We start from the raw sequence: 13,693 nt of genomic DNA, 5'->3' as shown, positions 1-13,693 counted from the left end.
TGTTTTGATGCCATGCTTAGCACATGTTTTCAAGAAACTGCCTGAATCCACATGATTACAATTTTCCACCCCGCCCCCCGTGAATGCTTAAATTCTTCCATAATTACAATCACTTAAAAGTTGAGCTTTAGGAAAATACCAAGTAACACGGCATTGATAACAAAACTCACAAACTGACACTGTAATATCTAGATGCCTCAACATGGTATCAGACCCCACGATCACTGGACATTTGCTCAGATGGTGGTTTGGATGATAGCAAGAGGTCTCTTCATCAAGGGAGTCTGAGCAAACCCAGATAAAGTTTCAGTGTAAGGACAGGAGAAGGTTTAGCCATTCCACAGATAACTGGTTTTATTCTTGTCAGGGCAAACATCAGAAATAGTTATTTACTTTGACCAGGAAGGTGGTCCCATCTCTAGCAAAATCCCATTTGCTCCTCTTCACGGTCATTCCAGCTTCTTTCAGTACCTGCACATCTCCACGCAGACTGTTATTATTGCACCCTGACAGCGGGACCTCAAAATAGGTGACAAGCTACTCTGTCCCAGCCTTCGAAAGCTGCCTCTTCTCCCCCTGAAAGACTGCCAGGAAAACTCCACAAAATAAACATTGGAATTTCCGAGTGATGCTGGAGAGAGCGGCATCTGCCAAAACCAGAGATGTCATGGAACTTGCTGAAGAAGGCAGCATCCCGCTGCTGGTCGCCCATGTGGCTAACAGGGAGGGGTGGGAGAAGTCAGTACTGACGCTCCTCACTCTTGGTGAGCTCCAGATACTAATGATGGTCCTCACGTCTCCAAAAGGCTTTACAGTCATTACCACGCCTGAACCTAATTACAGGTCCATTTACCAACTCATTAACTGACTCATTAATTCTCACACAGCCCACGTCTTAGAAACATTTCTTGCCGGCCTTCAGCGAATGAAATGGCATTCCGATGCCAAGAAGGCCAAGGACCTTTCCCGAGCTCCCTTCAGCCTGCTGAGCGAGCTTGGTGACTCCAGGTCAAGGCCACCTTTAGAATCCTAGAATCATTTAGGTTGGAAAAGACCTTCGAGATCGAGTCCAACCATCAACCATGCCCACTAAACCACGTCCTGAAGTGCCTTGTCAGGCGCTTTTTAACACCTCCAGGGATGGTGATTCCACCACTTCCCTGGGCAGCACGTTCCAATGTCTGACAACCCTCTCAGTAAAAAATTTTTTTTCCTAATACCTAACCTAAATCTCCCTTGCCTCAACTTTCCAGACCGAGGTCTGACCTCGTTCAGCACTGGTCCTGCAGCTGAGCACCACGGCTCACAAAACCTCTTGACCGCAAGATGCCTTCCTAGGAAGCTGCCACCGCCTCGCCTCACCTCACCACCCGCCAGTCACCCCTCTCAGGTGCCAACACCACCTCAGCACCCAGAAGAGCCACACCTGCCAAGCCGGGCTCCTGCGGTCGGATGTCCCCCACCGGCCACAGACCGGGGCGGCAGGGGGACCCCAGGAGCCGGGTCACCCTCAGCTCCGCCTGTCGCGACACGGCGGGCGCTTCCCCCGCTCACACACACACACACGACACACCGCCCCCGGCCCGCCCTACCTTCCTGCGGCGGCCGCCCGGGGGCCGCAGCGGGCAGCAGCCGGGCGCGGCGCTCCCCCGCCGGCCGCTCCGCACGTAGGTGACCCGCCGCCTGCCCGCCGCCGCCGGCTGCTGCTCCGTGCCGAGGGCCGGGGCGAGCGCCCGCCCCGCCGCCGCCGCCGGTGCCCGGGGCTTCTCCTCCGGGCACCAGGATCGCCTCACGCCCAGCTGGAGGCAGAGGAAGAGCGCGGCCGACAGCAGGCAGAGGCGGAAGGCCGGGCCCCGCCACAGCGGCCGCTCCTTGGGCATGGCGGCGGGGGCTCGCCCTGCCCGCCGCTGCCCGCCCGCCCCACCTCAGGGCTCATGCCGCCGGCGGGCCGGGCCCCGCGGCCGCCGCCGAAAGCCGAGAGACCCCGCCCCGAGCGGGGCCGGCCGGGGAGGGGCCGCCGGGACCCGGGGACCCGGCCCCGGGCCCGGCGGGGGCTGCGGGTCGCCGGGGTGGCCGCCTGAGGCCGGTCCCACGGGGCGTGGGGCAGTGCCCGGGCCCCGGCGCGGGGCTGGCCCTCGCCCCTTGCCCGGCCGCGGCCCTTGCCGTGGAGTGTGCCACGCGTGGGTGTCACTCCCGTCAGGGGCCCGGACCCCGGCTGCCCCCGCAGGCCGGGCCTGAGGGGCGACAGCTGTGGTGAGAACTCCCCTCCCTAACCATCGTATCAACCCGTCTCCACGGGACGGAAGCCTATTCACTCGTTAACATACATTAGTTCACGTTATCCGCTGTAACGCCGCGAGGTAGTGGGATTTCACCGGAGACTTGGGTATTGCTCGTGCTTAAGTAAAACAAACTAAAGGACAGCCCGGCCCTGGAAGTCAGGACTTCGCTTCTCGGAAGGTTAGAGCTCTCCGTGGAGGATAGAGGATACCCCTGGACAGCCAAGATAACACCAGCACCCTCGCCCCTCCGACAGCTCTTTGAAACCCTCCCGGTATCGTCTGGTGTTACACATAAGTAACTCCAGCAAGGCTGACTCCGGGGTCGTCTGGACCAATAGACGAGCAGCAAGAATGCTGCAAAAATAAAGTTGCTTTGCAAAGTTTTACTATGGTTAGTAATCGGTACTGCAGGTGTTAGTGACTAGTCAAATCGTGTCGGACCCGAACGTTTGAAGGCCATGAGAACCCGGTGTGAAACCACAGCTGGGGTGCCCCAATTTGGCTGGGACACCGCACGTGCATGAATAACTCTTCTAAGTCTACACTTTGCGTCCTAGCCTCTCTCCTCGGCCGGCATGGGCCTGCTGCGAATTTTCATGACGCATCCTTGGTTTCACCCGTGAAGGAAGGCTCTGGGTGAGCCGAGCAGGGCCAAGAGGCAGTGCAGAGGACAGATGTCCCGCTCACCTCTGCGGGAGCACACGGGGTCTTTTTTCTCGCAACGGGGACACGCTGCACAGAAATACAAAGTGCACAGGCCGGCTTTGGTCTTAAGCCGCAGTGCTAAGCCATCTCTGAGCAAGGAGCAGGTAGTGGTGGTTGGTGGGATTTTCGGCAGCGGGAACCGCAGGTGGAGAGACGTGTCGGCGGCAGGAGGCAAGCTCTGCGGGAACGGGGAGGAGGGCGATGGCAGCCAGTTTGCAGCCCATGCAGCTCAGCAAGTAATCAACATGTTCTCAGGAGGGATGTGCAGGACACGGGCGCACAGCTACTCCCCGTTTCTTTGCCGAGTAGGGGAGAGAGGTGGTGACTCTCGTTCCCTGCGTGCAGCACTGTGCTTCCAGCACCCCTGCCTTGTCTGCTGGCAAGGGAGAGGCTTTCTGCGCTGAGCTCCTTCTCCCTCCTTTCCGCCGTCCTCTCCCCAGCAGCAGCCTGAACCGCTCCTCTCTGACCTCTCCTGCCTGTTCACAGCCTGGGGCAGAGCCGGAGCTGGCTGCTGCTGGGGGAGCAGGTCAGAGAGGAGCACTGGGAGAAGTGGAGCCTGCTGGCAGCCGAGCAACCAGACCTGCTGGCAGCAGGATGGAGGAGCTGCACGCAGGGAGATAAGGGAGGGAGCGGTGATCTGTCTGCAGAAGTGGGATCTCAAGCATGGCTCCAAGCACAGATGTGCTGGCCGGCCAGGTGCATGCTCCCTTGCCATTTAAACATTGCTATCCTCTTTTTTTAGGTAAACTATTCTTCTAAATTAGGTTAAAGCAATTCCATGGTTGCTTTAAACCACCCTAAATGCAGGCTCCTCTTGGAAGGGGGTCCTGCCTGCCATTCCTGTAGCAGGTGGGGGGCCCCTTTGTCCTAAGCTAAGTCAAACCAGGGCAATGACCCAGAAAAACACTAACTCCAGAAAAACTCTATCATCTGGAGCATTTTCCTAATAGACCTGGACACCCTTTTCAGTACGATCCTGTCTTTCGGTCAGCCTACAGACAACACAGGGCAGCCTCTGGGTGGTTTATGCCTCAGGGGAAATGCGGTGCAGGTCGGAGGGCTTCCCCTGCCCCTGCTCAGGGGTCCCTGTCCCTCCCTTGGGCAGGCTCTGGTGCTTGCCCCAGGGAAGCGAGTTGGCTCTGGCAGCTGACCTGTCTGACAACCACACACTTTTCCTCTGTTTCCAACCCCCTTAGGTGGCTCACGAGTGGATCAGAGAAGCCCTGGTGCCAGTGCAAGGGAGGAACACATTTGTGAGGGCAGAGGGAGAGTGTGACTGCAACAACCACAACTGGCATCAGCTTAAGAGACCGGCACCCGTCTCCATCCGTGAGCATCTCCTGGAGTTCATCAGCAGAAGGTCACTTGGGCAGGCACGGGGCCGCCTGGCCATCGCTTTGCTCGTCCGTGTGAAATGGCATTGTTCATCTGGAGGATGGAAGCAATGCCGCTGCTCGGGGAAGAGAGGTTTAGATATACGTCGAGCACACTAAATGCAGGGATAGATGTTACAAGACACAAGACTTGCAATACTGCTAGCCAAAATCGTTATATCACAAAATTCTTAGCACCAAGGTTTTAAACTATCAGCATCTGGTCAATAAATAATGGCCTTTGAAGGTCCTATTAAAATAAAAATTTGTGTTTGTATGGTTATGGAGAAAATCTTAAAGGCAGGAGTATAAAGGTCAAGACTCAAAAAGTATATAGTGCCCAAATACATTTTAAAACTCTCTCATGAAGTTTGATCCTTGAGAGATCAAAGCTTTCCTAAAAGCTTGAACAATGCATATTCAAATAAAAGAGGTCTAACTGAGCAGAATAAAAACCACAAGGTCTTTCTTGGTTTTAGCATCGCAGGTTCATTTGTTGTTCTTCTCTCATTGTATAGCTTCAACAGAAAGCTCAAATACTTGAATCCAGCTACTCTTCTTGTCATCGTTGAGCTGTAACTGTAAATGCTGACCTTGTATGAGACATTTCTTTCCTTAGAAAGCCGATCAGCCCCAATCTGTGAGCATGCTAGGAGTGGTCCTGATAAAGAACAGTTCACAAATTTAACTTGATGTTTTCATTTTGCTTTTGTGTTTTAACAAAGGATTGAATTTCTCACGCTTCCTCTCCCATCTCTTTTGAATGTAAGTCTGCACGTTTAAAACACAACAGAGGATTTCTAAAGTTAGAGAAAAAGGGAACAGTGGTAGAGAAGGACCTCAGGAAATCTTGGGAACAATGAGAAATCTTATCTGGATTAGCATGAGAATCAATGGACATTAAGATAGTACCTTAAGCAGTCTTACCTCTCCATTTTAACAAGTGAATTAGAAACTAATTTCTTCCCCCAGGAATCAGCTGCAAAGACACCCGTATGCAAGCAATGCTTGTTAAGAAGAAAAGCAAATTAAAATTGCAGCGTAATGCATGCAAATCCAGTTCAACTGGAGGATGCACCTTTTCGAGGTGATTGCTGGTAAATACAGCCAGCTTCTGCAAAACATGCCCACTCTTTGAGTCAGGCAGCAAATGGCATCCCCTCCCCGTTGTTCCCAAAGCAAGATGAATAGTGTTAGAGGAACACATAACATGCTGCATCCAAGAGAGCGCAAAGTACTGCCATGTAATGCAAGGAGTAACCAAAACAGTGACTCTGAATATGAGCGTGCAATTTCTACTGAGACCAGTGAGCATTAAGCCCTGATAACCAAAATCAGGTATCAGTCCTACTGTATCTACTTTTTATGTAGGTGCCACAGATTTCTACAGCTCCCTTCATTTCTCCAGGAAAAGTCTTTAAAAATGTAAAATTCCTCCTGCGTTTACAAATTTGTCTATGGGGAGAGCACAGTGCTAAACCTCTGGAAGGAAAAAGTTTAACATCAATGGAAGTTCATTGCTTCGGTGCTGCCTTTGCTGCTTATAAATTACACCTTGCCTGGAATGTTGTTGGTAGCAAAATCTCTCCTTTGCAACAGTTACTTGATGTTGATCTCTCTTATGGCCATTTTCAGTTCAAACATCTTGCCTACCGCCATCCGTCTTCTGCCTCCACCCACTGTCAAGGCTGCTGTTTGTCTTCTCGCTAGTCAAAATGCCTGCCCAGATCGCTGTGCAAAATTAAACCCCAGGCAGGAAAAACACTACTGGGAATTCCCTGGATTCTCCAAGGACTGTTAATGGAACATTCCTCCTATAAAATGAGTAAACGATTAAAAATGCTCTTTTCGACTCCACTTAACAACCCCGCTGGATTTGGTATGAGCCATGTGCCAAAATATACAGGACAGAGCGAAGGAAGACTTTTTTCCCTCTCCTCCCTCCTACACTCATGGCTAATGCTTTGAAAACTGCAGTGATGTTGTTGCCGTGCCCATGAAAACAGACAGGTTTTGTAGAAACTTTCAGTCTGTAGAAACTTTCACAAGGTCATTTTAAAAGTGGCTGCATGAAGAGAAGCATGGTGTGTCCTTCCCCAGAGAAGATGCATGTGCCTCTGATCCTGAGTCTGCAGGGGTCAGAGCTTTGGTCCAGGCCTGTTTTCGCACATTTATGTGCGAAAGCTCTGCCAGAGCCCTGAGGAACCTGGGATGATCCCTGGGTGGCTTCTCAGTGATGACTTCGGTGCAAGCCCAGTCTCACTTCTGTTCCTTAAACCTGCAGCTGGAAATCCTGGAAATGTTTCTCGATGCACCAAGTGACAGACTTCCCGGGAGCCTGCACGCAGCCCAGCAGCTCTGCAAGGGAGGTACAGCCCTTACTCCCTTCTGTGCCTTAAATCCCACTGAAAACTCAGAGTAAGAATCTCTTTCTGTTATCTTTTAGATGTTAGCAATGGAGAAGTAAATTGGCCGCATTGGTCTATTACCCACTTACCGCTGCTGAGAAATACATGTCTGAACAGCTGTCAGGGCTAAAGCTCAGCTGCGTGGATCATTAAAACCACTTCTCAGCTCACCACTGGTAGGTTTGAAGATAACAGCTAAAAAAACCCATGTTCATGCAGTCTCCCATTAGCTCTCCTCAAGCTCGTGGGCTATTTCGGCAGCTTAATGCAAGATAGATCTTGCTGTTCAGCAGCTCAGCGCGAGGCGTGGGCAGAAGCTCTCTTTTCCTTCCAGCTACAGAGAGATTCAGACACCACAGCCTAGCTGAGTACTCAGAATTTGATGAAAGAGATAGTTGACAATTAATGGCCTGGAGAGGGGATTATAGATCAAGATTTACCCCTGAGTTACACTCTTGTGCGTTTGCACACATAGATACCTGTACCTGTGCACATATATTCACTGCCGGAATGAGAAGAGGAATGAGACGGCCCTTCAGTAGAAGATGCTCTGCAGTTCTGTGCTATCCCTGGGCCTTACCTTTATTTATTTAACCCTGATCTTCGTGGTATCTACAAAAGCGACTTGAGAAGCTGTGTTTCGCTCCTGGAGAGGAGCAACAGTGGTTTTACGGTCTGCCTTTTATTAAATAGTCTAATCATTCTGAACAAGCAAAATTCTCCCTGCTTTTTAAAGTAAGCACTGGCAATTTTATTGCACAGATACTAGTATAAAACTTGAAAACATGTATCACCATTTTTTAGAAAAGATGTTCCAGTTTACAAGAATTAAGCAGTGATAGCTCATATGCAGCTCACGTACTATTGCACAAAGATTTTTGGAACATTAGTTTGTTGTCTGTATTTTGCCTGTATCTATACTGTAATCCCAGACAGATGTCCAGCTTTGCTTAAAAATTACCCTGAGTTTCTATTACAAAATCCTATTTTCTGTATGTTTTAAAGATTACCTTGGTGTTATTCTGGGCTCAGCTTTCTCCCTTTTTTTGGATGCAATCAATTTTACTGGCATTTTTACACTTCTGAGCTCAAGGATAAATGTCTTTCATTAAAAAATGAAATTTGGCAAAGGGATTAATCTATAATGCTCAGAATTCTGCAAAACACCACAGCTGGAGTAGTAATTATGGCTTTAAGAAGTTATATAAGCCTTTTTATTACATGTTTTTAATGGGTTTACATAGTACAGTACAAATGCCAAAGTATTTATACAGGGGATGGCAACAGCACTGGAGTAATTGAGCAGATGTCACAATTTGATCACTGAGAGAGAGTTTCATCTGCAAGTGTTTGGGGAAAAGGGGAGAAGAGATGCAAGACAGAGCACTGGGGCTGCTAGGGAGAAGAGCAGCAACACGTTCCAGGTAGCAGTTTCACAAACAAATTAAGACCCATAATTAATGTGCTGTGCACTTTTTCTACAGTCTGTCTTGCAATGTTGTTTGATATACTGGCATGTGTCTGTACAGTTTATGCCTCTTTAAAGGCAATGGGATAAAATAAAAGCTGGGAGTGGCTGACAGCATCTTTGATGGACCTGATGGGTGAAAAGCAGCTTTCATGGGAGAGGAGGCATGCAAAAATGTCCTGGACCAGTATGCAGGCCAATTTAATAATATGTATCCATCTTTAATAAAGGTCTCACCCACGTGTCTGAAAAGTGTCTGGTTTTTGCAGGACACTAAATTCAGTATCACTGTCTTTACCTGTAACAAAAAAAGTTGCTTTTCTGAACTATTACCGTGTGGTCAGCTAATCCTCTCCTCCAACTGGTTGCATTTTAAATGTCTTAAACAAAATCCTAACGAGGAGGAGAGAAATGGCCTTGCCCTCAGCAGAAAAGATGCCAGGGATCCCCTGCAGCTGAGCAGCCTGGCCAGGACCAGACGGTGAGGATAAAACTCTGTGCTCTTCCCGCAGGCTCTTTTCAAGGCAGTTTGCCCTCGATGCCATGTAGAGCAGCATCAGTGATGCAGAGATATCGGTATCGATTCAGAGTGGAATAACCTCCGTAGCTGAGAGTTTGTATAGAGATTAGGTGTTACCACAGGGGGTATCCTTTCAGCGCACGTCTTCCCACAGCGCGTCTGCCTCCATCCCCAGAGGCCAGCCAGATGCTTCAAAGATGCACTGGGAAGGATGAAGCGGGTTTGTGAAGATGCAGGCACCTCTACAGGCATCACTCCAGGCGATGAACACTCGGCCAGGCTACTGCTTGTGGTTGTGCCCCAGCTCCTACCTCGCTTGCGGGCTCCTTGTTAGGAGGAGATCCCCTTGCCAGAATGCGTTGAGTTTCTTCAGGATGGAGGTCATTTCTCTATACTCTGTCAGGAGGTCAAGTACACAGTCCCAAAAGCATAAAGGCTCTTTGCAGAGCTTGCACGGTGCCTGCTACGGTCCTGGTGGCAAGGCTGGAGGCAAAGCCAGCGGCTTGCCCTGCCGTCCGGTCAGCGTAGCTGCGGTGGCATAGAGCAGGGAGGACTGTCTCAGGGGACACTGGCCTCCCCCCCAAGGCAAAGGAGAAGCAACTACTCTGAGCCGTAGCTGGGTCAATGCCCGAAGCCAGGGGAGCACGGGAGCTTCCCGAATGGAGCCCAGGGCACTGGGACAGGCAGGGAGAGAGCCCAGCGCTGGGACACACAGAGCAGCGGCTGGAAGAGGCAAATTTTCCCACTAACTTCTCAGTCCTCCTTCAGGCTTAACGTGGAGGGAAGAAGACGATCACTGACGTACAGCGATGGGAGCCTTTAGGAATCGATGGCTTTTTGCTCGATCTTTGTGCTGAAGTGCTCAGCTTTACACTGTGAAGACAAACAGCGGCAAGATTGCTCTCAGCAACCCAGACAAGAACATTTCAGTGCGTAATTATGGATGAGATGCAAGAGGACGAAAAAAGAAGGAAAACATCTGTTCGCATAGAGTTTATTGCCATTCACTTAAGAGGCCCATTAAATGCCAGAAAAAGCTATTTATCCTTCTGTTTGAGGCAATTATCCTGCTGCAAATCTCTGTGGCAATTCGCCCCATGATTATTCCTGGAGTGCTGACACTGTGCAGATACACTCGCAACACGGAAAAAAGATGTGGGCCTTGTCCACCAAGGCCTACGGAGGGATTTTCAGAAGCAGGGTAGCCAGTGCTTCTCAAAGTTTTTAACTTACACTTTACCTCTGTGGAGAAGCGTTCTTTTTCTTGGAGTCTTTGCCTGGACTTCAGGTACCTCAGCCCTTTCAAAAATCAGAAGGAGCTCTTTCATTCAAAGCACACCTAAAAGTGGGATTGCTCTTCTTGTAGCCACTGTCTCAGCGATATGGGAGGTGAGAAGCCCAAATCCAGTTCCTTGCATGCTCAAAGGAGACCAGCTGTCCCACCGACCAGGAGACAGCTCAGCTCACCAGGTGATAAGGTGTGTGGGGAGGGGAGGCTTCATTTCCTTGAAGCCCAACCCTGCACTCATTTGGAAAGGAGAAAAGGCAGCGTGAGGCTCCCTCCGTGGCTCTAGTGCATTCCCTGATGGAAGGGTTGTTTTCCAGACCTTCAGTTTAGCCAAAAAGCTGACTGGAGTTGCATATGCAGGTGCTTCAGAAATACCTGCAGCTGGCTTGGTTGCTTAATTCTCCGGTGATACAGAAAATAAACAAGCCTCCCCTCCCCTTTTTGGCTCATAAATATAAGTAAAGGCTAATGTAAGGCTTGGATATCAGCTGGTTGACTCAGGCTTTGCAGAAGTTAAATAAAAAGGCAGCAGAGGTGACAGTGACAGGAGCACAGCATGTGGTGCACACCTCTTACAATGTGAGAAATACATTGTCCCCATGGTAGGTAGTAGACATGAAGAGGAATGGAGGAAAGCAATGTGGGACAGTGCTCTTCTAAAGCTGGCTGCTGTCCGTGATGTGAGGCAGTCTCAAAGGAGGAAAAAAAAAAAACCCCACAGGAAAAAAAGACTCCCTTGAAACTTCTTTTATATTTGGAAATACCATTTTTATGAAGTTCACTTTCAGAAAAATTTCTTTCGGCTTTCTTTTCTTCCCAGCTGCTCCCTTTGCTCATAAGGCTGAGTTTTGACTCATGTCCACTTTTCCTTCTCCAGGGTATGTAACTTCGACTTCTCCATTGAGAAAAACAGACACATGGGGGGAAAATTCCCAGAAAGAAAACAGACAATTTCAGATCAGCTTTAAACCAGTGCTGGTTTCTAATACCTGAGCACCCAGAGCGGTGTATGAGCTCGCCAGGAGCCTGTCCAGGCAGTGGGCGCGTGGACCAGGCTGCAGCCCCACAGAGACCCCCCCACCCCACGGGATGTCTAGCCCAGGCACAGCTCAGGGGGCCGGGGAACCCCAAGTCCCCACGACACAAGGAGCCGAGGACACTTGGCTACCCGAGACAGAGGTTTCCCCTCCATCCTTTTGGTGGGGGAAAAGCTCTGGGACATGCTGCTATAGCAACAGCTTTGCCTAGGATTATAATCCCTTATTTTTCTTAACAACAGCTTCTGGTGTGCTGCTACCTTCATATTTCTATTTCCTCAATGTACTTTTTTTTAAGCATTCCCCATGACATTTTGCTGCCCTAACTGATTCCCTATTATGTCTTAAGCCCTACTGCAGCCTCCAAGTCTTCCAAGCCTTATAGGTATGTGGGAGCCCGACAGGCACCCACGTTTCCACCGAGTTCAGCATCACTGCAGCTGCTCTTCGAGATGGAGTGTGTGGGTTTCTTTCAGTAACTGCTTGATCCAACATCTCCCTCTGGTGGAAAATAGGGAATAAAGCAGGATAAAATAAAGCCTCGTACAACATATACATTGATTTAAGACAGTTGTGAAAACAATACAAATGTCGGTCCAGCCCATGATTTTCTCTCTCATTCTCTCTCTATTCCAAATGAATTTGAATGTATCAAACTGAAGTTTATTGCAAATAGTATTCGACTGGAAAAGAATTGTAATGAATGATGAATCCCAATTTTCCCGTATTTTTTCAGAAATTTGGCAACATTGTTTTAAATATAGGCAAAAGCCTATATCGAGACAATATATCTTTATGGCTTTGTTTCTGCAAAGAAAATCAACAAAATTCCCTGTTGCAGCTCAAGCTCTAAAAACCATCATACAGCCCATCTGGTGTCTGCAATCACACAGATTGATATAAATGTCTCAAAATATAATTATTCCCTTTCTAGGCCATAATTATGCCTTTGAAGTTCCCTGTGAGCGTGACAGATCAGTTGCCCTCTGCCAGGAGTGCCTATTCAATGTAGAACATAAAGTGTGGATAAGAAGGGAATACCCAAGTCCGGTCCGGTTCACTTTTGTCCGGACACACATGGGCTTAAGGAATGGCACAAGGATAAAATGCTTTGCATAGGTGACAGCTAAGTCTTTCTTTAAGGGTGCCTTTCGTCACGGTGGAAAGTCGTGGAGGTTTAATGACCTTCCACTGTTAGTCCTCTCCCACGTGCGAGTGTTTCCCTGACGCTCTGTGTTTCTGGATGAAGACTACAGAGCCAATGCAACAGCACAGACAGATTTAGGATCACAGTGGAGTTTTGCAAATTCCTCAGCTGCCAGCTCAGCTTCAGCTGGAGCTGAAGACTTAACACAGGTCACGTCTTTGCTTCAGCTCCTGGCAAGAACATTGGGTGAAGAGCAGACACTCAGGGGTGGCTGATGAGATATTGCCAAGGCTGGGCAGCTGAAGCAAGAAAGGACTCATCTCAACAAACTTAAAACTGCCTAAAAGCCAAGCGGTCAGTGTCAGTGAGCCAGCTTGCAGGTATCGAAATGTTGTGACTCCACTTTGTGGGTAGGTGTATAGTTGGCACAGGGCAGCGTCACTATGTATCTGTGGATATATTTTAGAATATTTACATTTTCCACGCCTAGGGAGAAAAATGAGGGAGGGATGTGCAATTATTCCCAAAATATTAGGACATATTCTTGGCAAATTGAAAGCTTCTGGAATAAAAAGCTGAAGCTCCTGAGTAGGATGCTCAGCCTTTGTGTGGCATGACCTCAGCGGGGAAGAAAGCCTCTGTGAGAAAGAGTGAGATTTTAAAAGGAATTTCAAGCTAGAGACGGCGGGGGGGGGGGGGGGGGGGAAGTGAGCAGGCAGAGAGGAGCAGGAGTTCATGATGGCAAGACCTTAAAGGTGCCATTTTGACCTCTTTATAACCATAAGTAAGCAGGAAACAGCAAGGCGCAATCTGGACAAATAAAGCCCCTTTTAACAGGGCACAGGAGCTGGAGCAATCAGGCTGAATGTAAGCTTGTTTCTATTTGCTATAAGTCTGAAAATAGGATATGGGTCTAAAATGCTTGATTTTTATATAAGAGTATTGAAATATCAGAGACATTCCAGAAGAAAGATAATTAATGGCTTATTGTAATAGCATGATAAAAATTACATGGGAAAGAACCAGAATAGATCCTGTCCAAATGAGGAAAAGGACATGAACTCTGTCAAATTAAAAGCAGAAACAGAAAGGCAGACTAAAAAAGATTTTGAGGAGATAACTCACTAATAGCCAAAAAGCTTCCTCTCCCCCAGCAGGAGCAGGGAGCCTGCCGGAGAGTTCTGCAGGTGACCAGGGTGTGCAGTCAGCAGACGATCAGGGTGGCAAAGGAGTTTGAGAGAAAACAAGCCCTAACACAACAGCGAAACAGATTACTTGTGTCCACGTTCGGTGTAGAAAAGCTTAGTGAAATTCCCGTGGCAGAGCCATTTGTTAAGGCGATAATGCAGAGAAGCTGCCTCAGACTGAAGGGCCATTAGGTGAGGTTTTAGAACAAATAGATGTGAGGGATAGTAACAAATTCCTGAGAAGCAGATGTTACTTGCTTGTGGGGTTTTAAGGAATG

General features: G+C 49.0%; 1 protein-coding gene and 1 long non-coding RNA gene across 2 annotated transcripts in view; both read right to left on the bottom strand.

Moving 5' to 3' along the window:
• The window catches only part of METTL24 (methyltransferase like 24), a 49,666-nt gene extending 47,659 nt beyond the window's left edge, over positions 1-2,007 (bottom strand). The window contains exon 1 of the mRNA XM_069805090.1: positions 1,593-2,007. Within this exon, the coding sequence (XP_069661191.1) occupies positions 1,593-1,880 (288 nt within the window). The 5' untranslated portion in view covers positions 1,881-2,007. The remainder of the gene's footprint in view (positions 1-1,592) is intronic.
• A 2,683-nt stretch (positions 2,008-4,690) lies between these two features.
• LOC138689621 (uncharacterized) lies at positions 4,691-5,563 on the bottom strand. The gene is made up of 2 exons (XR_011328542.1): positions 5,288-5,563; positions 4,691-5,021 (listed from the first exon to the last, which is right to left on the bottom strand). It is a non-coding gene; the product is annotated as an uncharacterized lncRNA (long non-coding RNA).
• Between the last annotated feature and the right edge of the window lie 8,130 nt (positions 5,564-13,693).

This window comes from Haliaeetus albicilla, chromosome 17 (genome assembly GCF_947461875.1).
Source record: "Haliaeetus albicilla chromosome 17, bHalAlb1.1, whole genome shotgun sequence".
NCBI classification, from domain to species: Eukaryota; Metazoa; Chordata; class Aves; order Accipitriformes; family Accipitridae; genus Haliaeetus; species Haliaeetus albicilla.
This window is presented reverse-complemented; position numbering and strand designations above follow the sequence as displayed.